Here is a 15229-nt window from a genome sequence, read left to right as displayed (position 1 = left end):
ATACTACGTGAGCTGTGTTATATGCTACGTGGGCTGTTATATACTACGTGGCTGTGCTACATACTCCGTGGGCTGTGCTATATACTATGTGGCTGTGCAATATACTATGTGGCTGTGCAATATACTCCGTGGGCTGTGCTATATACTACATGGCTGTGCAATATACTACGTGGCTGTGCAATATACTACGTGGCTGTGCTATGTACTACGTGGCTGTGCTATTTACTACGTGGGCTGTTATATACAACATGGCTGTGCTATTTACTATGTGGCTGTGCTATTTACTATGTGGGCTGTTATATACTACGTGACTGTGCTATACTCCGTGGTCTGTGCTATGTACTACGTGGCTGTGCTATTTACTGCGTGGGCTGTTATATACAACGTGGCCTTGCTATATAGTACGTGGCCGGCCGCGAACAATCAGCGACAGTCGCAGTGCGGCCCAAAATTGGCGCAGGATTTGAACCACGCTTCGTTAATTTGTCGCGGCCGGCCGAATCCTGTGTATTCAATGTATTATTTTAAAATCTTCATACATAAAATACATACATATTCTAGAATACCCGATGCGTTAGAATCGGGCTACCATCTAGTCTACTATATAATTGTCTGTCTGTAATGGAAATCCCGCGTCTCTGATTGGTCGCACCAGCCGCCCAGCGACCAATCAGCGACAGGCGCAGTCACAGTGTGTCAGTCACAGTGCCACAAAGTTCACTCACATTTACTGAACAAGTTCTGTCAGTCACAGTGCCACATAGTTCACTCACATTTACTGAACAAGTTCTGTCAGTCACAGTGCCACGTAGTTCACTCACATTTACTGAACAAGTTCTGTCAGTCCCAGTGCCACGTAGTTCACTCACATTTACTGAACAAGTTCTGTCAGCCCCAGTGCCACGTAGTTCACTCACGTTTACTGAACAAGTTCTGTCAGTCACAGTGCCACGTAGTTCACTCACGTTTACTGAACAAGTTCTGTCAGTCACAGTGCCATGTAGTTCAGTCACGTTTTCTGAATAAGTTCTGTCAGTCACAGTGCCACATAGTTCAGTCACGTTTACTGAACAAGTTCTGTCAGTCCACATATTCCAGAATGCCCGAAGCGTTAGATTTGGGCCACCATCTAGTACGTGCATAAGAGCTGAAGAGGGCACAGGACTCAGCAGAGGTCTTGTATCCCTTGGTTCTAGTGATTGGGGGGAGGGAGCATCCTTTTTGTAAAAAAAAAAGTTACCCGCTAACTGTATGTGACCCTGTTCGTCATTTCTATAAGAGTATGTCCAGACTCACGCTTCTGACTATCACGCTTCAAGTACGAACTGCGTAGTCCAGACTGGTCCTTGGTCTCCTGACCCAAACTCCACAGCCTTTTTGGAATATATGAGACTTGGATTTGGGTCAGGAGATCCATAACCACTCCAGATCATGAATGTGGAGTACATTATGATGACCTAAGGTTTTCTTTAAAAATTTTCTTTAGCTAGAATCCTGTAATAAATAAGTGAACTCCTCACTGCAATATTTGTCTTCCAGTGGTCATATGTAGTTGCCAACATAACTGAGATTCTACCGCTGGCTCTCCTTCCCAACTTTCTAGTTCAAAGAAGACTATTAAAGCCAATCAGGACTCAGACAGGAGGCACCATAATGGTATGTAGAAGGAATATATTGTGTGTATCATAATGTGGTAATATCTAGACTGGAATGACTGGTGTTTGGCCTGCGTTGTAAGGGTCATTATAATGGCTAAAAGTCATCTAGGGACCTCAACCAGAAATAGAAACTTTTCAAGAGATGTAATTCATCACTCTGGTTATAATTCCAAAACCAACCCTGATTAGGGCTTGTGCAGTCGACTGAATTTTCACTCGACAAAATATCAGATCACACTCGGACCAATGTTACAGAATTCTATGGGGCTGTGCACATGTCTGATTTTTTTTTTTCCAGACAAAATTGCAGAATGCACCATTGGCATCCATAAATCGGATTGCACTCGGCCATGCAAGTCAATGAGTTTGTCAAAAAAATTCAGACTGGACATTGATGTTGACACGAAATACATCTGACAGAATGGAGGAGATGGAAACATTTTTTTTTCTGTGTTCGAGAAAATCGGTGTGTGATTAGCATTTATAACCAAGATAAATTGAAATGTAAATCATAAAGGGTTGTTTTAAAAAAGGCAGGTTATTCACCATCTATAGATCGGGCATAACTTGCCGATTGATGGGTGCTTAACCACTTAGACCCCCATGGAGCCTGAGATGGAAGTTCGGGAACCGCAATATCTGGACTCTGGAGCTCTGTCCTGAATACAGCGTGGGTGGGCATCCACAACCTTTTCTCCGTTCATTGTCTATTTGACTGATGGAAATAGCTAAGTTCTGTTTTTCCCAGCAGTCCTACAGACAATGAACGGAGTGAAGGCCCACCTACGCTCCATTCAAAACAGAGCTGCAAAGCCCCAATCTTGAGGTTCCAGAGACAGTCGATTTTGAGTATTTAAAAATAATTCTTTCCAGAAAGGCAAAAAAACTAAATAGTTATCAAATCGAACTATTAAGAGAGACATTTGTAATAGGAATTGGATTGTAATCTGAATGAAATCAGTGTCCATAGGATTAGAGATGACCATTTATATTTGTAGAAATCGCCAGAGTCATAGGCTTCAAATAGAGCAGTCATGTGCTTGCTTCGTTCCAACTTGAGAATCAGAGTTCCTGTTCTTGTGATTGTGGGGTCCCTATATTAGAACCCCCAGCAGTCAGACACTTATCGCCTAACCTGTGAATAGCTGATAGGTTGTGTTTATAGGAAAAACCTTGAAAGTACAAATACAACCTTAGACTTCTCTAATGACAGATATACGGTCAGCATCAAGTCCATGGAGTAGAACAGTAGGCATCAGCTGAGAATGATATAATGTCTATTTCTATCATCGGCTTGAACCAAAAGTTATCTATTTTTCTTTTAGGCTGGAAAACTGGCTATTGAAAGAGGATGGGCAATCAACATTGGCAAGTATAAGATTCATTCTCTGTTACCTGGCTCATGAATAGTAAGGATATGTGCACACGTTCAGTAATTGGCAGCACTTTGGATGCAGCACTTGTCCATTGTGTCCAAAGCGCTGCCGGCTATTGAACGCAGGTGAATCCGTGACGATTCACTGCGTCCAATACATTGTACGGGTGAAATAGACATGCTGCGATCTGGAAAGACGCGCCGCATGTCCGTCTCCTTAGGTGAGTGGCGGATGGATGCATAGTGGACATGGGATTTCTTAAAATCAGGGCTGTGGAGTCCGTAAGCCAAACCTCCGACTCCTCAATTTCCATGACACCGACTCCACTAAAAGGGGCTCTGACTCCTTGACTCTGACTCCACAGCTCTGCTTAACATCCCATCCATTATGCTGTAACATCTGGATGCTGCAGGTTGGACGCTGCGCAAGTACGCAGCATTCAACCTGTAGCGTTTACTCACCGTGTGTGTGCACATATCCTCAGATGTCAAAAGATGTCTCCATAAGGAAGAATAATAAAGACCGAGTGACATGGTTCTCATATCCTACATGTTCTTCAGTCTGTCTTCACTAGGACGCTAATCTGTTGTTGTGTACACGTCTCAGCATGCATGTTGTTTTACTAAAATAAGCATTGGATTAGAACATGTACTTCTATGTCACTTACCATCAAAGATTTAAGATCTAAAGCCCCCGTCTCACTAAGCGAGATCGCTAGCGAGATCGCTGCTGAGTCACAAGTTTTGTGACGCAACAGCGACCTCAGTAGCGATCTCGCTATGTGTGACACGTAGCAGCGACCAGGCCCCTGCTGTGAGATCGCTGGTCGTGTCGGAATGGCCTGGACCTTTTTTTGATCGTTGAGGTCCCGCTGGGTAGCACACATCGCTGTGTTTGACACCTTACCAATGACCTCGTTGACGACTCAGACACTGAATCGTCATAATAGCTCCCATGTGACATCGTTGTACAGGTCGCTACAGGTCGCTGGTGAGATGTCAAACAGTGAGATCGCAGCAGCGATCGTTGGGAAGATCTCACTGTTTGACATCTCACCAGCGACCACATAGCGACGCAGCAACGATCCCTGACAGGTCGTATCGTTGTCGGGATCGCTTTAGCGTCGCTAAGTGTGACGGGGCCTTTAGTCCGTGTCTGCAATCACTCTGTCTGGGATAATTTAGTGAATCCTGCTTTGAGCAGGGGGATGGACCAGATGACCTAGGAGGTCCCGTCCAACTCTACCATTCTATGATTCTGTGATTCTATGACTCCTTGTAATGATTATTGAAGGGTCGTGCCTGCTGTGTACAATAGAGATTAGCATTTAGGGTACTTTATATGACAATGTTCTTCAACTTCTATTGAAGATAAAGGAGTTGTTTGATTTAGAAAAACTATTTCATATACAATGTTAGGGACTTCCAAGTTTCATCAGAAAATGATCCATTGTTTCCTGTTCTTGCCCTTTTTGTTTTATCCTCCCCTTCTTTCAAGAGCCATAACTTCTTTTTTCTTTTATTTTCCATCCAAAAAGCCATATTCACTTTACCATATAATGTACTGTAAAAAAAATACTTTTAGAATTAAATTTTTAAATGTACGGCAAAAAATAGCCAAACAACATTATTCTGCAGATCGGTATGATTACAGCAATATCAAACCTATACATATAATATATACTGCTTAGTATACACTCACCGGCCACTTTATTAGGTACACCATGCTAGTAACAGGTGGGACCCCTTTTGCCTTCAGAACTGCCTCAATTCTTCGTGGCATAGATTCAACAAGGTGCTGGAAGCATTCCTCAGAGATTTTGGTCCATATTGACATGATGGCATCACACAGTTGCCGCAGATTTGTCGGCTGCACATCCCAAAGATGCTCCATACAAGGCAGGATGGATCCATGCTTTCATGTTGTTTACGCCAAATTCTGACCCTACCATCCGAATGTCGCAGCAGAAATCGAGACTCATCAGACCAAGCAACGTTTTTCCAATCTTCTACTGTCCAATTTCGATGAGCTTGTGCAAATTGTAGCCTCAGTTTCCTGTTCTTAGCTGAAAGGAGTGGTACCCGATGTGGTCTTCTGCTGCTGTAGCCCATCTGCCTCAAAGTTCGACGCACTGTGCGTTCAGAGATGCTCTTAGGCCTACCTTGGTTGTAACGGGTGGCGATTTGAGTCACTGTTGCCTTTCTATCAGCTCGAACCAGTCTGCCCATTCTCCTCTGACCTCTGGCATCAACAAGGCATTTCCGCCCACAGAACTGCCGCTCACTGGATTTTTTTTCTTTTTCGGGCCATTCTCTGTAAACCCTAGAGATGGTTGTGCGTGAAAATCCCAGTAGATCAGCAGTTTCTGAAATACTCAGACCAGCCCTTCTGGCACCAACAACCATGCCACCTTCAAAGGCACTCAAATCACCTTTCTTCCCCATACTGATGCTCGGTTTGAACTGCAGGAGATTGTCTTGACCATGTCTACATGCCTAAATGCACTGAGTTGCCGCCATGTGATTGGCTGATTAGAAATTAAGTGTTAACAAGAAGTTGGACAGGTGTACCTAATAAAGTGGCCAGTGAGTGTATATTGCTCTTGTATAAAAAGAAAAACTACGGTTTTGATCACTATTTCCTGAGAACTTTTCCATCGATAGCGCTTTATTTTTACTATTTATAGTTTTTATTGGTACAGTTTTAGGCCGGTTTCACACGTCAGTGTCTCCAGTACGTGAGGTGACAGTTTCCTCACGTACCGGAGACACTGACACACGTAGACCCATTAAAATCAATGCATCTGTGCAGATGTCATTGATAGTGTTCGTGGGAGCGCACGTATTACACGGACCCATTAAAGTCAATGGGTCCGTGTAAAACACTGACCGCACACGGACATTCTCTGTCTGCAGTCCATTTGCGTGCAGGAGACAGCGCTACAGTAAGCGCTGTCCCCCCCACATGGTGCTGAAGCCGCGATTCATATTTTCTCTGCAGCAGCGTTTGCTGCAGAGAAGATATGAATAATAGTGTTTAAATGAAAGATCTATGTGTCCACCGCCCCCCCACCCCCTGTGCGCCCCCCCGCTGTTCAGAAAATACTTACCCGCCTCCCTCGCTGCTTCCTGGTCTGGCCGCGGCTTCTCTACTGTATGCGGTCACGTGGGGCCGCCGAATACAGTCAGGAATAGGCGGCTCCACCTCCAATAGGGGTGGAGCCGCCTATTCATGAGTGTAAATGAGTGGCCCCACGTGACCGCATACACTAGAAGCCGCGGCCAGACCAGGAAGCAGCGAGGGAGGCGGGTAAGTATTTTCTGAACAGCGGGGGGGCGCACAGGGGGTGGGGGGGCGGCGGACACATAGATCTTTCATTTAAACACTATTATTCATATCTTCTATGCAGCAAAAGCTGCTGCACAGAAGATATGAATGGCGGCTTCAGCACGATCCAGGGGATAGCGCTAAACTTTAGCGCTGTCTCCTGCACGCTCCGTGTGGTACCCACTCGCCACACGGGCAGCACACGTGTGCCGCACGTATGGCCTACGTGAGCTCACGGGCACATGGACACGGATAACTCCGGTACCGATTTTTTCCGGTACCGGAATTATCTGGACGTGTGAGACTGCCCTTAGTATACATACAACTTTTTGATCAGTTTTTATTTAAATTTTTATTTGCCTTGCATCGAATGAGAATCCTGGTGTTTTTTGTTTTCTTTTTTCTTGGGATTGCCTGTGAGGCTGCCAGAGGAAGCCGAGTAAAGGTACCTTCACACTGAACAACTTATCAACAATAACGATAGCGATCCGTGACGTTGCAGCGTCCTGGATGGCGATATCGTTGTGTTTGACAAGCAGCAGCGATCAGGATCCTGCTGTGACATCGTTGGTCGGAGCTAGAAGACCAGCACCTTATTTCGTCGCTGGATCACCCGCTGACATCGCTGAATCGGTGTGTGTGACACGGATTCAGCAATGTCTTCACTGGTAACCCGGGTAAACATCGGGTTACTAAGCGCAGGGCCGCGCTTAGTAACCCGATGTTTACCCTGGTTACCATTGTAAATGTAAAAAAACCAAACACTACATACTCACCTTTTGATGTCTGTCGCGTCCCCCGGCGTCTGCTTCCCTGCACTGTGTCAGCGCCGGCTGGCAGTAAAGCACAGCACAGCGGTGACGTCACCGCTGTGCTCTGCTGCCGGCGCTTACACAGTGCAGGGAAGCGGACGCCGGGGGACGCGACAGACACCGGAATGTAAGTATGTAGTGTTTTTTTTTACATTTACAATGGTAACCAGGGTAAACATCGGGTTACTAAGCGCGGCCCTGCGCTTAGTAACCCGATGTTTACCCTGGTTACCCGGGGACTTCGGCATCGTTGGTCGCTGGAGAGCTGTCTGTGTGACAGCTCTCCAGCGACCACACAACGACGAAACAGCGACGCTGCAGCGATCGGCATCGTTGTCTATATCGCTGCAGCGTCGCTTAATGTGACGGTACCTTAAAACAACCAGGTATTTTTTTTTTTTTTTTGCAGTCTCATTGACAATAAATAGAGCTGAGACAGCTGCGCTCTATTCAGAGCAGAGCGCCCAGTTTTTGTGGTGCTGGACCCCTAGGTTCTATTCACACATTGCGTTTTTTCAGTGTTTTTTTAATGCAAATTTTCTAATGCATTTTACAGTAGCAGCAAAGTCTATGAGATTTCATACACACACCTTGTTTTTTTTATCCTCAGTATTTTGTGCAATACCTTGGTTTTTGCCAAATGCATCATGTCGCTTCATTCAGCGTTTTTCACCCATTGATATCAAGGTGTGGTGCAAAAAATGTAAAAAAATGCAGGTATCAGTCTGCTGCTAATTTGTGCCAAAACCCGATGAAGTAGAATCAGATTATGTTTTATGCACTAAACTTTATCAGCATGCGCAAGAGACAAAAACGCAGGAAAAAAGCGTAATAAAAAACACAACAAAAACTAAACAAAACCTGATTTTTTTTTAAGCAAGTTTCTTACTGCCAAGAAACTAGGTTTTGCCTGTCGAAAAAAGCGCATAAAAAACACAGTGTGTGTGAACATAGCCCTATTTTTATGGATCACTGCGGGTCCCAATGGTCAGCCTTTTAGCGATCAATAAATTATCCCATATCCTATCGATAAAGGATAATTTTCAATCCTGGTTATAACCCTTTAAATAAATATAAACCTATACAATTCAGCTAAACATCCATCAGGTCCCTGTTATAGAGAATATATTAAATACAGTGTTACAAAACCTAAAGAATGACTATAAGTCTCCACCTTACAAAAATACCTCTTTAATATTAAATTATCCTCCTCTGTGTTGATTACCTTGCAGCGTTTAGCATCATCTGCAAGTGTTGAAATTCTGCACTATATGCCTTTTACAAGGTCATTGATAAATGTATTAAAAAAGGGCCCAATACTGACCCATGTGGTATCCTACTGTTAACTGTAAGCCAATGTTGATGCTGGGCTATATATATTGTGTCCTTAGAGAGTGCCTGTAGCTTTAGAAAACCTCTGGCATGTCAGAGTGACATGTCGAAAAACAAAACTCAAAATACGATGACAGAATGGCTATTTTCCTTACATTCCCATCTCACCAAAAATGTAAAAGATATCAATACTTTTTTTTTTTACAGTGAACTCCTTTTGCAGCCAGCTGGGAACTGCACATCGTAGCTCCTATAGTAGAGAACAGTGGGTCTCGGACCCCTACCAATCTGATATTGATAATGATCAGTAATGACCGATCCAAGGATAGGACAACAATATGTCCCCAAAAGTGGCAAACCCCTTTAACTTAAGTTTCATATGACGTTATTTTTAAGGTGGAGGCTATCATCATTGTTCCGGTGACAAAGGAGCAGGATTTTGTGCATATGCTGACATAACGTTATCTATCAAGGTATAGTACAAGAGGTATTATTACTTTATTATAAACCATGATACACAAGGTGTTGTATAAATGATAGTTAGCCCCCATGTACAGTACAGACCAAAAGTTTAGACACACCTTCTCATTCAACAATTTTTCTGTATTTTCATGACTATGAAAATTGCACAAGGTGTGTCCAAAGTTTTGGTCTGTACTATACATACGAGAAAACATGGAGGAACTCTCCACTTTCAGTGGTACCTGACAAGCCTCTAATTTGCATTTGGGCCAATGAGGACTAGAGTGTACCGTGATACGAGATCACCTGAAGCAGCGGATGGATGAAACCTAGACAGTGGAAACCAATCAAATTTCTGTCTACATTTCAGGTTCAGGAAAAAAAGGACTCTGCATTAGTTCCATTAGGCAGCACCCCTGTTCTTACTTGCACAAGTTTATATGCACATAATTGTGTTTATAGTCCAATCATTAAAATGAACGTGAAGCATCCAACATCATTAAAGGACTTGTAGTTCTGCTGAAAGCATCACAGCACTGTTTGGTTGAGTGTGCACTTCACTAGTTGACACTTTTCTTAGGAAATCCGCAGGTTCTGCCTTCATCTCATCTATGGATCTTCAGGGGTGCATTTAGAAATGCGATTTGGGTGCATCGATGCATCATTTAGAGTTGTGCAAAAAGATTTGAAGGAACGTTAGTCCAGTGACCATGTTGGTAGTCCATGGCCAGGGAACCTCCTCTTACCTGCTAGCAGGATCCTTCAAACATTTACTCATTTGTCGGGTGATTGCTGGCACATTTACACGAGCTGAGAACTGGGAATGAGCGTTCCTGGGACTATCTACTGGTCTAAGCAAACCATTGGTCCAAGTTTCCCTGTAGAGTAACCACATTTTTTTCCGCTGCTTTTTTCTGTGCAGAAAATCCAATGTTTTTAACATTTCAGTCAAAATGGATGTGAACTCATGATAACTCATGCCTACTGTGTGTTTATTGAACTGTTCATTGTTTTGTGTTGTTTTTTTGGGGGGGCTGCATTTTTCCCGCTGGGCTTCCGTGAGGAACGTAAAAGTATGAATGTAAAAAAATGCATTTTTAAGTGCAGACTGACAGCTTTTTACCCCCCAAAATAAGCACATTCAAATGCTGCTTCATATCTGGACCAAAAACACATAAATCATAGTTCAGTCTACAGATAATTCTCTGGTTTGGATGTTTTGCGTTACTTTGCATATTCTTTCCCATTGAGTGTTGCCTTGTAAATAAGTCTCCATGTGTACTCGGGTCTCTTCAGTAAGAGATGGTTCCACGTCTGAGCTCTGTCTAGGTATCTCAAACAGCCAATCAGTACTTTGCGCTGTACTGATGAGAGCTACAAACCCAGAAATGGTGCAGTTTTATACATGGGTCTCTGGTTTGGCTGATATTAGCTATTTTTTTCTTTGAGGGATCAAAATATGTCTCTACTAGTGACAAGCAAATGTGCTGGGATAAAGTGATATCTGACCATGCTCATGTGCTAACCAAGTGTCTTTGGCCTGCTCGAAAAATAAGTTCGGGTCCCTGCAGACCTGTTTTTGACAATGCTGTGCAGCAAAAACAATGAATACAACACAGTGCTAAATGTGGTGTCCATTCATTCTTTGGATTAGGCCCCCTTCACATGTCCATATAATACCGATTCCGGAAAAATGGTACTGGTGTGATCAGTGTGCCATCAGTGTCATCCTTGTGTCATCAGTGAGCCATGCGTTTTTTCTCCTTCGCTTCATTGGGGGACATCTGTGTCCCCCAATTAATGGCCCGGAGAAAAGGATTTGACGGTGAGTACACAAAAATCCCTATTTTTTCCGGTATGGCTAAAAAAAAAATCAATGCCCACGCTTCTCCTATACTTTGCAATGTCAAACACATACAGGTTATTGGTCCTTGTCATCCGTGCTGCTAGTAAAAAACATACATGTCTCCTCTTGGTTTTCTCAGACACAGGGTCCATGTAAACGGACATGTCAAGATCATCATAGATTACGACGGGTATGTGTGGTATCCGTGATAAAAACTGATGCCACACGTACCTGAAATATGGACATATAAATGGGGCCTTAGCATTGGTCCCAAGGTTCAGACCTCTAATGATCGTAGAGTGATGGTATATCAAGGTCTTCATAGCAGGTAGGAGTTTAGGGTGTCAGCGCTGTATGTATGTAACCTGAAAACAGATATCAATAATAAACTTTACATATTTCTTTTTATAGTTCTTGTTTGAGCGACTTGAAGGAATTTCCAAGGCTACCATAATAGACCTGGACGCCCATCAGGTACCAAACTACACATCTCTGTTCATTTCATCAGATCAATGATCTATGATCAGGGATCGCTGTAGATTCTGTTTCGGTATCTCAATAATTAGCTGCCGTTTATCGTTTCTCTATTATATCACATGGCTATCATAGAACAGGGGAATTCGCTACATGAACCAGAATAGAAACCCACTAAAAAGATGACATTACATGGACAGCCAGTCATCTATAGAGAAAATGATCGTCAGATCACAGCTTTCCCCTGTAGATTCAGCGTCATGCTGGGGTTAAAGCAGCTCTCGCATTTAGGCTATGTGCATATGTTGCAGAATTGCCGCGGAAATTTCTCCGGCAATTCTGCAACTCCCTGCCGTGGGAAATACGCATGCAGAATTGACATGCATATTCCCGCTAAAGACTAGCGTTTTGCAAGTGTAAGTAGCTTGCAGAATGCTAGCGTTTTCCAAGCGATCTGTAGCGTCGCTTGGAAAACTGATTGACAGGTTGCTCACACTTGTCAAGCATAATATTTGACAAGTGTGACAAACTTTTTACTATTGATGCTGCCTATGCAGCATCAATAGTAAAAAGATATAATGTTAAAAATAATTAAAAAAATAAAAACTCATGATATTCTAACCCTCTGGTGTCCCCCGCAGCCTTCCCGCTCCTCGTGATGCTCCCGGCAGCTCCCGTTCCCAGTAATGCCTCACGACAATGACCTCAGATGACGTAGCATCACGCGAGACCGCTACGTCATCACCTGTCATTGTCGCAAGGCATTACTGGGAACTGGAGGAGCGGGAAGGCTACGGGGGCCACCGGAAGGTGAAAATAGCGCAATTTTTTTATTTTAATTCTTTTTTTAAACAGGTATATGGTTCCCAAGGCATGGAGGAGAGTCTCCTCTCCTTCAACCCTGGGTACCAACTGCACATGATCCGCTTACTTCCCGCATGGTGGGCATAGCCCCATGCGGGAATAAAGTGGATCAATGCTTTCCTATGTGTGCGGAATCCCCGCGATTCCGCACAAAAAATGAACATGCTGCGTTTTTTTCCGGAATGCGATTCTTCCACGGGAAAAAGCGCAGCATGTGCACAAAAAATGCGGAATGCATTAAAAATGATGGGATGCTTATGTAAGCGGGGTTTTTTTTGCGTTTTTCTGGTGGAAAACGGCCGAAAAAATGCTAAAAAAATGCTAAAAATTCTGAACGTGTGCACATAGCCTTAAGGGATTGTCTGTGATGACACAATTCCTGAAGATTTACGTTTTAGATCAATGTTTTAAAACATATAATATTTAAGTAAATTCTGTTTTCAGATCATATTATATTAGAATAAAACTGAAAAATAACAAGGAATAAAGTTATGAAATTTGAATAACCAGCTGTATAAGTAAAAAATGCTCCGTTTTTCCTTAATTACTATTAATTCAGAACATACAGTACAGACCAAAAGTTTGGACACCTTCTCATACAAAGATTTTTCTGTATTTTCATGACTATGAAAATTGTACATTCACACTGAAGGCAGCTAAGCTATGAATTAACACATGTGGAAGTACAGTGGGGCAAAAAAGTATTTAGTCAGTCAGCAATAGTGCAAGTTCCACCACTTAAAAAGATGAGAGGCGTCTGTAATTTACATCATAGGTAGACCTCAACTATGGGAGACAAACTGAGAAAAAAAAATCCAGAAAATCACATTGTCTGTTTTTTTAACATTTAATTTGCATATTATGGTGGAAAATAAGTATTTGGTCAGAAACAAAATTTCATCTCAATACTTTGTAATATATCCTTTGTTGGCAATGACAGAGGTCAAACGTTTTCTGTAAGTCTTCACAAGGTTGCCACACACTGTTGTTGGTATGTTGGCCCATTCCTCCATGCAGATCTCCTCTAGAGCAGTGATGTTTTTGGCTTTTCGCTTGGCAACACGGACTTTCAACTCCCTCCAAAGGTTTTCTATAGGGTTGAGATCTGGAGACTGGCTAGGCCACTCCAGGACCTTGAAATGCTTCTTACGAAGCCACTCCTTCGTTGCCCTGGCGGTGTGCTTTGGATCATTGTCATGTTGAAAGACCCAGCCACGTTTCATCTTCAATGCCCTTGCTGATGGAAGGAGGTTTGCACTCAAAATCTCACGATACATGGCCCCATTCATTCTTTCATGTACCCGGATCAGTCATCCTGGCCCCTTTGCAGAGAAACAGCCCCAAAGCATGATGTTTCCACCACCATACTTTACAGTAGGTATGGTGTTTGATGGATGCAACTCAGTATTCTTTTTCCTCCAAACACGACAAGTTGTGTTTCTACCAAACAGTTCCAGTTTGGTTTCATCAGACCATAGGACATTCTCCCAAAACTCCTCTGGATCATACAAATGCTCTCTAGCAAACTTCAGACGGGCCCGGACATGTACTGGCTTAAGCAGTGGGACACATCTGGCACTGCAGGATCTGAGTCCATGGTGGCGTAGTGTGTTACTTATGGTAGGCCTTGTTACATTGGTCCCAGCTCTCTGCAGTTCATTCACTAGGTCCCCCCGCGTGGTTTGGGATTTTTGCTCACCGTTCTTGTGATCATTCTGACCCCACGGGGTGGGATTTTGCGTGGAGCCCCAGATCGAGGGAGATTATCAGTGGTCTTGTATGTCTTCCATTTTCTAATTATTGCTCCCACTGTTGATTTCTTCACTCCAAGCTGGTTGGATATTGCAGATTCAGTCTTCCCAGCCTGGTGCAGGGCTACAATTTTGTTTCTGGTGTCCTTTGACAGCTCTTTGGTCTTCACCATAGTGGAGTTTGGAGTCAGACTGTTTGAGGGTGTGCACAGGTGTCTTTTTATACTGATAACACGTTTAAACAGGTGCCATTACTACAGGTAATGAGTGGAGGAAAGAGGAAACTCTTAAAGAAGAAGTTACAGGTCTGTGAGAGCCAGAAATCTTGATTGTTTGTTTCTGACCAAATACTTATTTTCCACCATAATATGCAAATAAAATGTTAAAAAAACAGACAATGTGATTTTCTGGATTTTTTTTACTCAGTTTGTGTCCCATAGTTGAGGTCTACCTATGATGTAAATTCTCATCTTTTTAAGTGGTGGAACTTGCACTATTGCTGACTGACTAAATACTTTTTTGCCCCACTGTATATACTTAGCAAAAAAGTGTGAAACAACTGAAAATATGTCTTATATTCTAGGTTTTTCAAAGTAGCCATCTTTTGCTTCGATTACTGCTTTGCACACTCTTGGCATTCTCTTGATGAGCTTCAAGAAGTAGTCACGGGGAATGGTCTTCCGAGAATCTTGAAGGAGTTCCCAGAGATGCTTAGCACTTGTTGGCCCTTTTACCTTCACTCTGCGGTCCAGCTCACCCCATCTCGATTGGGTTCAGGTCTGGTGACTGTGGAGGCCAGGTCATCTGGCGTAGCACCCCATCACTCTCCTTCTTGGTCAAATAGCCCTTACACAGCCTGGAGGTGTGTTTGGGGTCATTGTCCTGTTGAAAAATAAATGATGGTCCAACTAAACGCAAACCGGATGGAATAGCATGCCGCTGCAAGATGCTGTGGTAGCCATGCTGGTTCAGTATGCCTTCAATTTTGAATAAATCCCCAACAGTGTCACCAGCAAAGCACCCCCACACCATCACACCTCCTCCTCCATGCTTCACGGTGGGAACCAGGCATGTAGAGTCCATCCGTTCACCTTTTCTGCGTCGCACAAAGACATGGTCGTTGGAACCAAAGATCTCAAATTTTGACTCATCAGACCAAAGCACAGATTTCCACTGGTCTAATGTCCATTCCTTGTGTTCTTTAGCCCAAACAAGTCTCTTCTGCTTGCTACCTGTCCTTAGCAGTGGTTTCCTAGCAGCTATTTTACCATGAGGCCTGCTGCACAAAGTCTCCTCTTAACAGTTGTTGTAGAGATGTGTCTGCTGC

The 15229-nt window shown here is 43.4% G+C and overlaps 1 protein-coding gene across 5 annotated transcripts in view; it reads left to right on the top strand.

Annotated features, from left to right (window-relative positions):
* Nucleotides 1–15229, top strand: part of LOC143787344 (histone deacetylase 11-like) — a 49619-nt gene that overhangs the window by 25504 nt on the left and 8886 nt on the right. For all 5 annotated transcript variants that reach the window (XR_013218336.1, XR_013218337.1, XM_077276003.1 and 2 more), the window contains 4 exons: nt 1540–1656; nt 2984–3026; nt 8902–8978; nt 11225–11287. Coding sequence is in view for 3 of the 5 variants with exons in the window: in XM_077276003.1 (XP_077132118.1) it covers nt 1540–1656; nt 2984–3026; nt 8902–8978; nt 11225–11287 (300 nt within the window). In the remaining 2 variants the exon portion in view is untranslated. The remainder of the gene's footprint in view (nt 1–1539; nt 1657–2983; nt 3027–8901; nt 8979–11224; nt 11288–15229) is intronic.

This window comes from Ranitomeya variabilis, chromosome 8, assembly GCF_051348905.1.
Source record: "Ranitomeya variabilis isolate aRanVar5 chromosome 8, aRanVar5.hap1, whole genome shotgun sequence".
Lineage (NCBI taxonomy): Eukaryota > Metazoa > Chordata > Amphibia > Anura > Dendrobatidae > Ranitomeya > Ranitomeya variabilis.
Note: the sequence above shows the minus strand (reverse complement) of the source record. Positions and strands in the feature narration are given on the sequence as shown.